Source organism: Ambystoma mexicanum, chromosome 11, assembly GCF_040938575.1.
Source record: "Ambystoma mexicanum isolate Mex_15411 chromosome 11, UKY_AmexF1_1, whole genome shotgun sequence".
Classification (NCBI taxonomy): domain Eukaryota; kingdom Metazoa; phylum Chordata; class Amphibia; order Caudata; family Ambystomatidae; genus Ambystoma; species Ambystoma mexicanum.
The window spans coordinates 1462099883-1462114923 of record NC_090934.1 but is presented as its reverse complement, the minus strand read 5'-3'; the positions used below and the strand labels follow the sequence as shown (position 1 = coordinate 1462114923).

At 44.7% G+C, this 15041-nt stretch overlaps 1 protein-coding gene across 2 annotated transcripts in view; it reads left to right on the top strand.

Moving 5' to 3' along the window:
* IQCH (IQ motif containing H) overlaps window positions 1-15041 on the top strand; it is a 1923049-nt gene that overhangs the window by 131560 nt on the left and 1776448 nt on the right. For both annotated transcript variants that reach the window (XM_069625132.1, XM_069625131.1), the window contains exons 2-3: window positions 1645-1767; window positions 3820-3917. In XM_069625132.1, coding sequence (XP_069481233.1) covers window positions 1645-1767; window positions 3820-3917 — 221 coding nt within the window. The remainder of the gene's footprint in view (window positions 1-1644; window positions 1768-3819; window positions 3918-15041) is intronic.

The following is a 15041-nucleotide window of genomic DNA, read 5'->3' as shown; positions in this document are numbered from 1 at the left end:
CAACGAAACAATCCACACATAGGGCCTCATTACGAGTTTGGAGGTAGCCATGGAGCTATTGGCTCCATGGCTGCCTCCAAACTGGGCTCCATTACCGGGTTCCTGCAATGGGGACTTACCCGGTCATTCCGACATAGGAGGACCCGGTAAGTCCTCCTTGCAGGAAACATTCCCCATTCCCATTGAGCCCTTCTAGGGCTCAATGGGAATGGGGAGGGAGGCAACAACGGGCACACTACAAGTGTCCCGTTTTTACCTCCCTCTTCCCCCCGCGGGACCCGGAAAAGACGCCTGGTTTTACCAGATGCCTGATCCGTGTCCCGCAAAGGGAACCTCGTAATTGGCCCTGACGGAATGAAGGGGTCCGGTCCCGTACCGGCCCCCTTCATTCCGTCAGCACCAGGGTCGTAATGAGGCCCATAGTCTCGCCCAGCACCACATGGTGTCTACCAACCAAAAAACACACCTACACTCGGTGAACAATGCCACCAAACTGAAGCTGCCAACAGCACATCACAGATCTCTTTTCCTGCTCAGTACTACTAACTTGCCCCCCTCTAACTTGCTTTATAGATCTGCCAGAGCGCCGAGACCAGCAGGTGGCAACAGTGCGCGGTGTAAGAACCTTTAACATAACATAACATTGTCCTCTTTTTAAATATAATTTGATTACCAAGAAAGAATTTCTGGCATTGCCCTACATCAGTAATCCAAGGAACACACTTTACGTCTCTATGGCTCATCTTTGCGAGTTTATGGCTACGGGGTGCCCATTACCCCCATAATATCTTCAGTGTAAAGGCATAATTGTCTAATATCGGTGACTTGGGGATACTGTAAATTATTGTGGAACACTTTACTTCCGATAATGGTGCTGTTCAGTGATTGACTTTGGCAGAGACTCTGGAGATGGCGAGTGGATTTGCACTTATTCGAATGATTTGTGTGGCGTTTACATAGCAGAGTACATAGGTGTTCACTGTCGGGTGCTAGGACTCTTATGGGCTCAATTGCAGGAAACTGCTCCCACCTGCATGTTGTCTGTTCTTTTCATTGTGTACATGTTTAACTAATGTTATCTACCAATATGCTTATAAATGCTGCAACTTGCCCAAACACCTTCCTGGAGGAGAAATGCATTAATTCCTGTACGTTTATTTTGCTTTCCTATCTTGTTTTAATGGATACTATTGGGCCAGTTTGTTTTCTCCAAACGTCCCGTTTCCCCCAATGTTCCCAAACATTGCTTTGTTAGCCACATTCCTTTGTTAGCCACATTCCTTTGTTAGCCACATTCCTTTGTTAGCGCAGGACCTCCAGCACCCTTAAGTAATTCTATTTGAATCCTACAGTTTTCAGTCATGTTGGGGACTAAACCTTCTTCAAAATGAACCATTTCTCAATTCTTTTCATCAAAGCTGTGAAAACCTTGAGAGGATCTCGCGTGTAGATTTGTCCCAGGCCCCACAAAAGGGTTTAATGGTCCTGTCACCACGAACACCGCTGCCTGTGGCATTCCCATGCCCCCCTGCGGATTCGTTACATTGTCTGGTGGACCGTTCATGTGCACCAAACCTTCCTTCTGCTGTGTCCTATGTTTCTCTGTATAGCATTACACATGTTTTCTCTGTTTTTCTGTTCCAGGTCCAAGAGGATCTTCGCCACCTGAAGAAGAGACTGACCCACATTAGCATCCAGGAGGATGGTGGGATTGTGGACATCCAGGCGCTGGAAACCGCCATTCACCGCACCGAACTGGGTCTCCGAGTATGCATGCTACCCTGTCTTTCCAAGTTCTGACTGCGTGCCCATAGGGTCCAACTTTTATATGATATGATATGATATGATAGGTTATTTATAACGTGCTTAATACCCAGAGGTTTCTAAGTGCGGACTCGAGGATCGAACCTGTGTTACTCCGTGTCGTCCTGCTTCCAAGGCGAACACGTTGCGTCTGAGCTATCCTTCCGAGACAATACACTCGCGTGTTTGACCCCCATGGTGAGGGGGCCTATTCCTGCCCTTTGGCACAGTTCAAATTCAGGGAGAGATGCTCACGCCCAGGGAACTCTAAATGTGCCTACTGGGCAGTGAATGTATTCTCATTACGGGGTGTAGAGAATGCTTCAGATAACTAGCTCACCTTCACGCTGCACTCTTGGTGTGTGATCATGCCACCTATTCTGCCTTTTCTGTGGCCTGAGCTGCTATTAGGGGATTAGGCATAGATATTCTCGGCAAGTAAGACCCACGCCCCACACATTCTTCCTCCGTAGACCCCCAAGTCTCTTGTGGGTGGTTTTTGACCCATGAAAAGGATACAGATGGGTTTATATGAAAAAGGGTTATTTCATTCAGGGGTTGCCCCACCCTGTGGTGATTAATCCCTCCTACCAAGTGAGGATTTAATATATCTATTTAACCAAAAGAAGGAACACATACATGATCACTAACACAACATGTTACCCTCAGAGCTCAGAAACAACACTACCACAGCCATTTAACAAATATGGGCTGTGTGCAATATGATTAATAACATGTACGAACCATTTACTAAAAATATCATTAATTCATTTACATATTCGTAGCACAAATATCAAAAAACATTTAAAAAACACATATACACCACATAAAAGTATACAACATCAAGGACAGAAACTTGTATAAGTTGGGCTCTTTTGTACGCAGTAGGAAGCAAGAGTAATTAAGTTGCTACTGCGTAGTGTATCAAGCACCTGTGAACTTGATCTTGTGGTGGAAAAACTACTTTTAACATTGTATACTTTTATGTGGTGTATATGTGTTTTTTAATGTTTTTTGATATTTGTGCTACGAATATGTAAATGAATTAATGATATTTTTAGTAAATGGTTTGTACATGTTATTAATCATATTGCACACAGCCCATATTTGTTAAATGGCTGTGGTAGTGTTGTTTCTGAGCTCTGAGGGTAACATGTTGTGTTAGTGATCATGTATGTGTCCCTTCTTTATATGAAAAAGGGACATCTAGTCTCTTGCGCCTCTTGTGCAGGTCACCATTGCATGTCAGCGACATCTGTCAGATCTATTATCTAGATTTTTGTTTGTCCATACCGCCTCCCATTCAAGTGCCATCTAATTGGCTTTCCCTTTTGCCTCACCCCTTCAGAACGAGGAGCCTCGGTGGAGATATCTCTACAGCCCAGACTTAGTAAAACCTCACTGTGGCTGCATGAGCCCTCTGTGTAGCCATTGCCCTCATAATGGAGCCTCCATTCCTTGGATGTCCTCCTATTCTAAATGCGTACAACCATTGCACTGCCTACTTTGCCGTAACCAAATCACCAGAGACCATTATTGGAGCTTCCAGTTCCCAAAGCAACTCATTACACTAAAATGGCCACCATTGACCTGTAATTCCTCCAGTTTTTAACCTGCCACAGATTTGCTGCAAGCGGATGACCGAAGAGTGGCCATTATTTTTTGACATTAGTTAATAATTGAGCAGGGTGACGAAGTGTGAATTCGGGTGGTGCTACAGTAGTGCCGGTGAGCGCACAGGCGGATCAGGACATGCGCTTAGTCACTCAGATTAAATGCATGTTTGTTACCCTGTCTGCATTAGGTCCATTATTTGTGTGATGCTCTCATTGTCTTCAGTAATGAAGCATGGCAGTGTCTCTTTGCTCATAGCATGCAGACAGTGCTAGTCAAAGCTTCTAAGTAGAAATCAGCCATGAACCCTTCTATTTCCAAGTGTAGAGGGAACATTTTTACTAACAATATTATTACTGTATCATTTATGTTACAATGTGAGCTGTTCCCTTCCTCCTACAGAAGCACACGGAAGAGTACTTACAGACTTTAAACAGCCGTGTCTTGACAATTGCTTCTGGAGACACCAAGGAAAGGAATTCTCACCACCTATCCAAGTGGTAAGTACAAGTGTCTTCTTGCTCCTTCCCATTTTCTCGGTGTCTATTTTGGTACTCGCCAGTATCTAGTGGCTCTGTGACTCTCTTCATTTTAGAGAAGATGCATACACAGTAACACTGCGGAAACCGTCCCAAGCCAGAAGACAGACACGCAGTAGAAATAGATTGTACCTGTGCGTGACCGAAACCGCTGCCTGCATTCGAAAGACACGGATATTCGTGTCACCTATGAGACAACCCCCTCCGCCCATGATCGCACAAAAGAGAGGTTTAATGACCGTGAGCTGCTTAAAATAATATTATTCCACAAAACTCTTGCATCTCTCTCAGCCCCACCACCTCTTCCATCACGCGCGTCTTCTCCCCATTTCTCACTCACTCTGCCTCTTCTAGCACTCGCCCACTGAACATCTTCTATTACTTCTGCCTCATCAAGCTTGGCCATTTTGGTTAGCCTCTTCAGCTCTACACTGTCCCTTTCTTTTCAACCCTACATCTACAATGTATTTATGTGACTTTGACTCCCACTCCATAGCAGAGGCGTTGCCAGGATTGTCTAATTAGTGGGGACTGACGCTAATGTAGTTGGGCCCACCACAGTGACATTATCATCTTTAAATGCCCACAAAGCGTTGCTAAGTGGGCATTTACTGATTTTTGGGGGGGCCTCGCCAGCTCAGGCCCTACCCTGTCTACTCCTCTGCTCCATAGACAGCTTTGAGACACTTGATAGACCAAAGAGCAAGATTAAATGCAGCGACAGACAAACAAGATGACAGACTAGCCCCTTCCATACACACAACAAATATAAATAAACAAAGGAAACCATTTTCCACCACAAAAACATGGAGCCTACAGGTTTACGCGTGACACCACATGGCATAGTACTTGCCCCCATAAGTTGTCTATTATACACACCCTTTTCATACTTTAAGGCTGCATTTCTTGCAGTTGTCTTCTACCCTCTATTAATCTGTTAGTCACACTGCTTGCTTCCTCTGTAGACTCGAAGGAGAGCATGACATCCCACAGTTTGTGTAGAAAAAACATTACTATTAGTCACGGAAAAGCAACCGGAGGGTACAATTTAAAGGTAGGTATCAAGGAATTTTATTAGACCTGATACATTTTAAATGTATGAGTCGAATCATGATTTAATCTGAATTTACGGCAACAATTTACATAACAGGAAAAAACTTTTTAAGGACACATATATATTATAAAATTCATACTATTCAATCGTTCAAACATTCATCCACATGCATCCGTCAAGCAACAATCCAATCATCCCAAACACCAATGGGTATAAAGTATAAAATCTATATAAAATCATGACATATAAGTCATCAATTGGATTATTTATAGAAAGAATGTGAAATCAATATGCTTGGCCACGATAGATAGTAAGGGTGGCCAAAAAGTTGAGATGGGTCCCAGAAGTCTCCGACCATGGCCTCATCATAATTTTCTCTCTACCGGTTTCGACGTACGTACTTTATTATAGTGACGTCTTCATCAGGAGATGCATTCTAAAAGAAAGAACGGGAAACATGAACTCATGGATCCCCTATACTTTGATGACAACATGAAACGATATATTAAAAACAAATGCACAACGAAACAATTGTTAAAAATGAACATGTGAGCATAAACAACAACCTGCTCTCACCCAGAGTACACATCTCTGAGGTGGACCGTGGGTGTCAGACAGGAAAAGTGCTATCATCGTGAATTCATGTCTTAAAGTACAGTGGAACCAGGGCATGAACAGAACTGGCACAAAGGTTGCTAGAAAAGTAGTAACTGACCTCAACTGATCTGCTGATGTGATATCCCCGACCCTTGTTCCTTTGTGGATGGGTTCAGCATTTATTTGTACCTAATTGTGTCTATACCTTACAGGGCGGAGCCCACTGTGAGCTAAACTATTCCCTGTGCAGGAACCAGTTTCTAAACGCTGTGAATTTGAATAAAGCAGCCAACCCAGTTAAAATAAAATGGAGTTATGGACTGCCTCCCCCGTTTCATGCCAAGGTCAGTTACTACTTTCTAGCAACCTTTGTGCTAGTTCGGCAAATTTGAGCACACGGGAGGGGATAAGATGCAGTCCTCTTAGATTGTTTTGCATCAGTTCAGTTAACCTGTGCTGCACTAGAGGGCCAGTGAGGATAAGCAGACACCACCAGCCTGACGCTCACTATCCCAAAACTGAGAGGCTCCCGTGTTTGTGATACTGTAAATTGGTGGTGCCGCTTCTGGCCATGCCCTGGTCAAGCATATTGATTTCACATTCTTTCTATAAATAATCCAATTGATGACTTATATGTCATGATTTATTATAGATTTTATACTTTATACCCATTGGTGTTTGGGATGAGTGGATTGTTGCTTGACGGATGCATGTGGATGAATGTTTGAACGATTGAATAGTATGAATTTTATTATATAGATGTGTTCTTAAAAAGGTTTTTCCTGCTATGTAAATTGTTGTCGTAAGTGCAAATTAAATCATGATTTGACTCCTATATTTAAAATGTATCAGGTCTAATAAAATTCCTTGATACCTACCTTTAAATTGTACCCTCTGGTTGCTTTTCCGTGACTAATTGTTATATTAATACCCTAACCCATGGTGTGGGGTCCCCTGTGTCCTTCAGAAAAAAAGAAAAAACATTACTAGCCAGCATTGATGAGCGACGAATGCATAATGGTCTGTGATATCAATCATTGCCCTAATAACCCTGCGCACCTCCACGGCTATCGCTCGTCTATCTCAATCTTCCTATCCTTTCCTGTAATCATTCTGTAACTTCTTTTTTCAACTCCCACCTTTTCAAACTTTGAACCATGTAAAGCTCCCCAGGACCTTCTGGGTAGAGCCAGCTCTAAACCAGTATTCAAATGCATGAATAAAGGAATAATTGTGCTGGTGAACTTGTGCCTGCTGTGGTATTGATCGCTATAATCCAAAGGCAAATTTCTTGCTCCTACCGACCGGCTGTATCACTGCAACCCTAGAGGATTGCATCACTGGAGGTGGGCAGTTTTGTTGTTTGGGGGAATTACCTCCTGGGTCTTATTTTAGACAGGCTGCTTTATTGGAGGAATGAAGACAATATTGAAGTAGGTGGATCATTGTTGCAAGATTAGAATAGTGTAGGAACAACACATATATAAAAATGGTCTATGCTGTATATGGTACGTCATGAGGAATTTCTCCCACTTCTAAGCGCTGTAATAACTGGCGCTATTGCCCAGCTTAATGTTACTTAATTTTAGTGACCTCGGAAGGATGAAAGTTTGTGTTGGAGCTGAATAAGCTCTTAACTTGATGAGCTAACTCACCAGTTATTGAGCAACAGGGGGCATTAGTAGAGCAGGGGGATTACTATACAAGGTGTAGAGACATTAGCGGTGGTAGATGGTTTTGACTGATCGAGAAAAGATAAAATGCTCAGTTGGCCCGGCTGAATTCCATACTGTGGCATACAACTTACACAAAGAGGTCATCAGTGGGCATTGATCCAATTGATCTGTCATACCATCTTTAAGTCATACCATGATCAAAAATTAAATACTTGTAGGCCTGTATGGACAGCTGCTCCTCCCCTAGCCAGACGACAGATCCCAATTGTTGAAATAAAATGTCTTCCTCTCCAACCAAATCAAGCTCTCGTTTGCACCCTTTCACTCTCCCACATACCGGAACCTCGTCATCCTCACCCTTCATAAACACTGCATCTGCTACCAACTCTGGACTGAGTACTCACCAGGCAAATCTTTCACTTCCAAATAAAAACAAACAGCCTTATAGACGTAGCCTCCACTCTTAAATATCATCTAGTTATACTCCGGGCACTGCCCCCACTGACTAATATATATACTGTGAAGAGCCAGGAGTAAGAGGCAGTTTCAGAGAGCTCATAGTTTTGGTTATGAACTTTTATTTAACAAATAGGGGTTTGGGAAAGGCCTTGCTATCCTTATGCTAGGAGGTGGTTTCCCCACCTTAACGAAAACTAAGGGCCTGTCAGTTGTCAAGCTGTCCAAATCAAAATGTCCTGTGTCCGAAATCCTATTCTGGCTCTCACACTTAAAACATAACTCTGAACGTAAAAAAAAGGGTAATGTCTTTAGCGTTGGTAGTACACAAATTGTTTAAGTGCAAAAGTAAAGGCGTAACTTTAACATAAAAGTTCCAATTGATACAATCACAGTTCTAGGCGAGTATTCCCTTTCTCAGGTTTTCTCTTCACCAACACAACACTTCTTAAGGGTATGATTATTCCCTAAATGTCTATACAAGAACAACAAAACTGACTTGTATGTTACGCAACTCAGCTTGACCTGATATACTCTCCTGCCACGTCTTTTCTCTTATACTTAATTTAACAATGCTTTTAAACTTATTTGCCTGGTATACTCCCCTGCCATGGCTTTCCTCTTTTATACGTCACTTGAAAGTCTTTGCAAACTTATCTTTTCCTGGTATATTGTCCTGCCAGGGCGTTTCTTTCATGAGCTTTATTCAACACACTTGCAACCTTAACTGTGCCTGGTATAGTCACTTGCCAGGTCTTTATCGGTCTCTCTAGACACACTTGCGCACTTCATTCACAGGGATGTATTGTGGAGGGCCTCACTCTTAATGTGTGCCCATTTTCATTACAATATCTTGGTTTCCCTCTTTGCTGATATCCATTGCATGTATTTTGGCTCACTTTCTCCTTTGGGGTTCTTTGCCCCGCTATTCTTATATGTTCACTCTTCCCCGGAACCTCCCGGACATCTAGCATCCGTCCCTCCCTCAGCATACCTGTCTCTTTGGTGCACAGCGTTCAGGGAGTTGTGCTTCTCTCGGTCTGGTTTGTGGCGTTTGGGTTTCTTCTCTGGATAGCGGCTTCCTTGCTGCTTGCTTCCCGGTTGCCTCTACACCAGGATTTAACTTCACGGAGGCGGCATTGTTCGCCTCCCGCTCTGCTCTCCCCCGACTTCTGGCTTCTCAGGGTTAGCCGCATAGCTGCTGGCTTCACGTATGGGATACTGCTCCCCAGCCACAGACAGGCCAGAGCTCCAGTTGAAGGTTGCCTTGGCCAGTGTGACAATGGGGTCCTTCCCCCCGTTTCATCCTCACGTTCCCGTTCTCCTTCCTCTTCGTTGGTCTTGGCTCTTCAGGACTCCTTTAGACAGTCTCTACCCCAGCCATGCTGGATATGCCTTTTAAATATCCCGGCACCTATCAGCGGTTCTCCACAACTAGACCGCGTTATTTTCTTCTCATTGTCAGTGATCTTCATTGCTCTAAACTGCTTCCTTGTCACAGTACTTTAATTTTCATAGGAATAGTAGTGAGTTTTAAGAAACATGCACAACACCAGGGCAGATATCCACATTGGTTTCTCTAGGTGGTGGAAGGGAGTTAAGGCAAGAAGCCATTAAGGCATGGGGAATTGAATGGTTAGTCCTAAAAAGGAAAGGGAGGAGATACCATGTTCCATCCGATGATGCACAACCCCCTTGATGGTCACCTCCCCCATGTGATCCTCCCTCATGTAACCACCCCCTGGGTCAGGACCAGGTAGCGGCTGCCGTCCCCTGGCCACACAGGAAGAGGCTCTTGCTTGGGAAGGAGTGATCAGCAATACTGACATTTGTCACACATTTCTTACATAAAAGGAGACACTGAAAAGGCTTTCTTCTCTGAGGACATTTAGTATCAGTGGCTAATGTTTATATAGCACAAAAGCACAATATTCGCCTGGTTGTTTGTGCTTCTTTGTTTGGTAGATAACTAATCTGGGGCACAGGAACGCATTGACTAGGCCCAGATTACTTACTTTAATTAAAGGGGACTTTGGGATTAGGGCCCGGATCTCAAAATCCCCCCTGGCCCACCATTCCCATTCATCAATAGCTGCATACAACTCCACTTCCTCAAACTAAACCTACAGAAATCCTAAACTATTCTCTTGATAGTGGCAAACTTGTGATTTTCTCCCGGTTGACTGAGGCACCGTCCTAGGTCATGTGCCTCACATCCCCTCTCAAGTAGGATACTTATCCTTACTGGGTTTGTTTTCCTGCTGAAAGCAGGTGAGATCTAGGTAATTTGCAGAAGGGCCCAGTAGACCTACATAGGATGCAACAATGGAGTTATATTTGAAACTTTGTCTATGGTTAGTAAAGGCCACTGATTAAGGTGTATATGGGATGCAGGACATTTTGGATCACACCCTCTAGGAAACTGATAGCCTGTGGTGGAATGCCAAGGTTAGCTTGCCATACTGTGAGAAACCGGAGGGTGCTCTTACATCTACTCCCCCGGGATGCTCTGTTAAGGTGGACAGGGTAGGACCATCGGTTTTGGATACTGGCCCTGGCGGCGAACAAGTGAGGGGGGGGGATCACCTGAGTGGAGAGTCCTTGGGGACTGGAGAGAGGGTACCTGAGGGCGAGACATGGTATCCCCCCCTTTCCTGATTGTGACTTACCCTTCCCTTCCTTAGCCTTTATGGGATATTTTCAGTCCTATTCCCCTAACCCCTGTAACTCCCCTGGGAGTACTGTGAAGAAGAGGTTACTGGGAGCAATGCAGATTACCCAATGGAAAAACCACTTTGGTACTGTGACCAAAAAGAGAGGGTTGGAGCCTGTAGCCATCAAGATTAGGCAGGTCACTCTAATAGGTGTATGCAAGGTCTGCCAATTGGGAGTAACTCGAAACACCTGCAGCCCCTTGCCATTAAGAGGATGTATAAAAGATGGAGGGGGAGAGACATATGTGAGCAACAGGAAGACCAGAGATCCGAGGAGCAGCAGGAGACCCTTGTATGAGGCAATGATGGTGGTCTAGAGGGAAGGAGCCAAGATGCCGCCAAGTGACCCGGACAACTTGTGGGACCCAAAGTAGAGGGACAGAGTTATTTCCTCAAGCCTGTGAGCCTTCAAAGTATTGTCCTTCAGGAGCTGCTGGAAGACGCTGAACCGTCAAGCCGCGCACCATGTGTGAGCAGTGGCGTTGGAGGTGCAGGCTCGAGAAGGAGAAGAAAGAAAGAGAGAGGCAAAGAGAGAGAACTTTTTTTTTTTAAACGAGAAAACCAGTGCAGAGGGTTTCCTTGTTTCTACTTTATTAATACACTCGAGTTACAAGCACAACAGTTCACCTCTGGTTGCATGACCTGTAATTAGTGTATTGTGTGGTCCGACAAGTGCGCCTAGACCAGAAGCTACTAAAAAGGTTTGACAAGTGGCTAGAGGTGAAAACTAAAGGACTTCTTGGTGAAACTAACCAATGGGAGGGTCGTGTGGACCCTATGTTCTTTCATGAACTTGTGAATCAATGAGCCTGTGAGGTTGAGAGTTTTCAACTGTTGTGATAGTGACCCTTAGGCGAAAAGCCCCCTAAGAGTTAAAGTTGGTGAACCTTTACTTGGGAGAAGGGAGTTCCAAGACTACAGTGATGTGTGAACTTTTTGTTGCAATTTTGGATTTGGGGAAGGGAGACCCTTAAATCTTCATACGTGATGTGAACCATGATATTTGCGAAGCCACAGAAGGTAACTTCAGAACTTGTGCAATCCTTACTGAGAAGAGATTATATTGGAATTGTGTTGAACCAGAGAACTTTATGAAAACTTGAAGTAACATGTGTTGAACATTTGCTTTGGAACGCTGACTTTGCTTCAGAGCATCCCCCCACTAGTGTTGTGATAGTTGTGAGGACAGCATAGGTTTTTGACACAGACTTTTGCTTTTGGACTTCCTGACATAGACTGCCTTTAGATTTCTTTAGGCAGGGAAATCCCGCCATAACATTAAGCGTTGCACCACCCTAATCATTAATAAAGCTATTGACATTACGTTTTCATTGTCTGTGTCGTCTCTCTTGATACCATGTCGGTCTCGCAATACACACATCATCTAAGGTAGATCATCCTAAAAGTCTGCAACTTATCAAAGGCAGTCACTTACAAAGCTTTGAAAGTCCACGGCTAAGAAATGGGCCCCTTTGCACATTACCCAGAGCCCTCCCTGCTTTCAGCGAGTAAAATAAACTAGTTATCAGCAGGTCCTAAAACATGGAGCAGCAGCCTACATTGCCGCTGTTGGTGAACAAGCATGTGACTTTGAGAGAGTCATTGAACAAGCCCTCTTTTTTCCAAAGCCCTTTAATAAGCTTTTTCCAACCTTCAGCCACTTCAGCGTTTCAGTCCTTAAGACTACTGGCAGGTATTATTATTCCGGGCCCATCAAGTATGACCATGTCCCCACTGCTGTATCGCTATAAACAAAACATGGGGCCTCATTACAGGTTGGGCGGTCCGGAAATAACGGTGGCGGTAAACCCGCCGCCACTGTTAATTCCGGACCGCCCGATCTCGAGTCCTGCAGGCGGGAGGTGGCGTTCCCGCCAGGTCTGACCTGGCGGGTTTAACACCGCCCGCCTGCAGGCGGACGTGGAAACACCAGCACCATCACGAGATGGTGCTGGTGTTTCCACTTCCCCATTCCCATTGAGTCCCATGGGACTCAATGGGAATGGGGATTTACAGAATTCCGCCTCCGGAATTCCCAGGACACCAGGGTTGCAATGCCCTGGTAATTCCGGAAGTCACGGAGGCGGAATGGTAATACGAGTCCGGCGGTAACTGAGCTGGAAAAACCGGCTGGTTGCCGCCGGACTCGTAATGAGGCCCATGATCTTTATCCCTGCCATTGGAGTAACCCTCCATCCTCCTGACTTGTGGAATGCCTGTGGTAGGACACCAGGACAAATGCATTTTTTTGTGGCAACTTTAAAATGCAGTAAACTTAACGTGTGTGTGTGTGTGTGTGTACACAACAATGCCCGCATGACTGCCCAGCGATATCCCTCTTACCTCAGCCCTTTTCCTTTACTCGAGAGGATTTAATGCGTTTTTTTGCAACATTCGAGTTCACGCTAGCTAGACGGTTTTTGACTTTGTCTGTGCTCTGATTCCAAAGTGAGGTTTATTCTTGCCTCTAGAGGCTTGCACAATAGTTTTCCTGGCCTTCACCTGATACCCTTGAGTTCATGTTTTTAAAACGCTGGTCTTGCCCAGTACAGGTTTCAAATCCTGACTCGCACTTGACGTGTTGCATCGGCCTAACTCCTGAAACCACTGGCATTCAAGCCGCGCAGAAAGCCAGCTCCAGCATAGAGATTGCAGGTTCTTATTGCTGTACCTGCACTGAAGTGGCTTGTAAGGAAGCAAAGTCTCTCTCAGCCCAGTTCCTTTCAGGAAGAGAACCGAGGGGGCGTACTGAGATGTGAAAGGGGCATATTTAGTCACCCGAGTCCTGCTCAGTGGTTAGTGAGGGGTCAGCAAGACATTGTTTAGTATTTTCAAGGTTGAACCGTTTATTTAATCCAAAATAAATGATAAACTAAACTTACTCTACCAGCGGAGCCCCTACCTAATCTAGTGTCTAAGGGAAAGCCTCCTAGCATTCACAATATTAACCCTCACACTAAACAACTTAAACATTTAAATAAACATGAAAACAATATAAATGAAACGTTACCAAACAACCAGCGTCTTGGAAGATTCCTAATTGTTCTGGCGAGATCTTGTTCCCCCCGGAAATGTCCCAAAGTCAATTCTTCCAAGGAAAAGGAAAGTCTTAAAGCTCCAAAGAAACAAAAGTTGACACAAATAAAAAAAAATCCACTGGTAGCAGTTCTTCTTTGCTTGCTGAAAAAATCCCCCTTTCCAAGTTCCACAAAGAAAACAACTCTTCCGTTGGCAACGTCTGCGGCATCTGCTATATACAGTTTTGTCAGAAGGCTTCTACTAAGGAATTGCACTCTCTCCAGCAACTCCCTTGATGAAACTGTGAGCGCAGGCTCCCTTGCCCCACAGTTTGACTTCTGCTACATTCAACTACTACAGTTCTGAGAGTTGCAGTTCTGTTGCTCTGCTGCTGCTGCAATGTGTAAGGTGTGCAACTTCCACAAGACTTCTTCCACCTCTACAGGTTGGCAAGGCACTCTTCTCTCTTGTGCCACAAGAAAGGGCAGCCTCTTTGCCGTTCCTTCCGCAATGTTGTTACCAACCACAGTTATTTTGAACAAGTATCCCGTCCCCTTCCCCAGCTTCAATTATCCTGTTCTTTCAGTGGCTACCCGAAGGCTATAGTGCCACTCTTTCCAGCCTTGGATAACCTTTGTTACCCCTACTGTTGGAAGTCTGAGGTAACACAACACAACTTCAACAACTCTTAATACTGTTCAGTTCTTGTCTGAGCTGGTTGTTGTAATAGGGTTTGGGCTATTGGCTTGGGCTGCCCTTTTCTCTGCTCATCTTCTAATGCTTTTATAACTTCTGCTTCATTGTTCAGGATGTTACAAGAGATCAGTTTTCCAATAAAAATGTAATTAAGCACATGTGATTTTGTTTTGCCTTTGATCGGCAATGTCAAAGTTACACGTTGCCACCTTTCGGTCTAGCCTCCGAGGTACTCCGGAATATAATGTTTCACACGCGCCTTCTCAAGATGTGAAAACTGTGCCTGTAACGCTTCGGGAGAGTCAATTAAGATACAATAGCTTACTAGCAATGTTTTCTGTATTAACAAGAGCCACACGACCGCTCGGCATCAAAGTATATTTAACAATGGGAAAAGAAAAGGCTTTCACAACACACAGGTGTTTAAGCTTTTAGAATTTAATTGCGTGTTACATTTTGCGTGTTAATATTATGTTTTTATTGTACACTTGTACGGTGCCTGTACACAGGTGTTTCCAGGCACCACAAGACAAGATGAGGGTCGGGGGGACATGGGAAGGAGAAAAGGGAGGTCTGTGAAGTGAACGCGGGGAAGGAGAAAAGGGAGGTCTGTGAAGTGAAGGTGGGGAAGGAGACATGGCTTCTGACACGGCGAAAAGCACTCGGACATTACAGAAGGGCAGCCGCTCGTGAGAATATATGAAAAGCAGCCGAGGAGACTGAAGCTGGCGGGTCCCCAGGAATACACGCGTCTAAAGTGTCCGTGGCCGGCTAGCGCATTACTTTTGGGTACTCAGGAATGCTGAGAATTCCAGCATCTCCCAAGCAAACCCATCACTCGCTCCACTGAAATTTAAGGAGCCTTGCATACCCA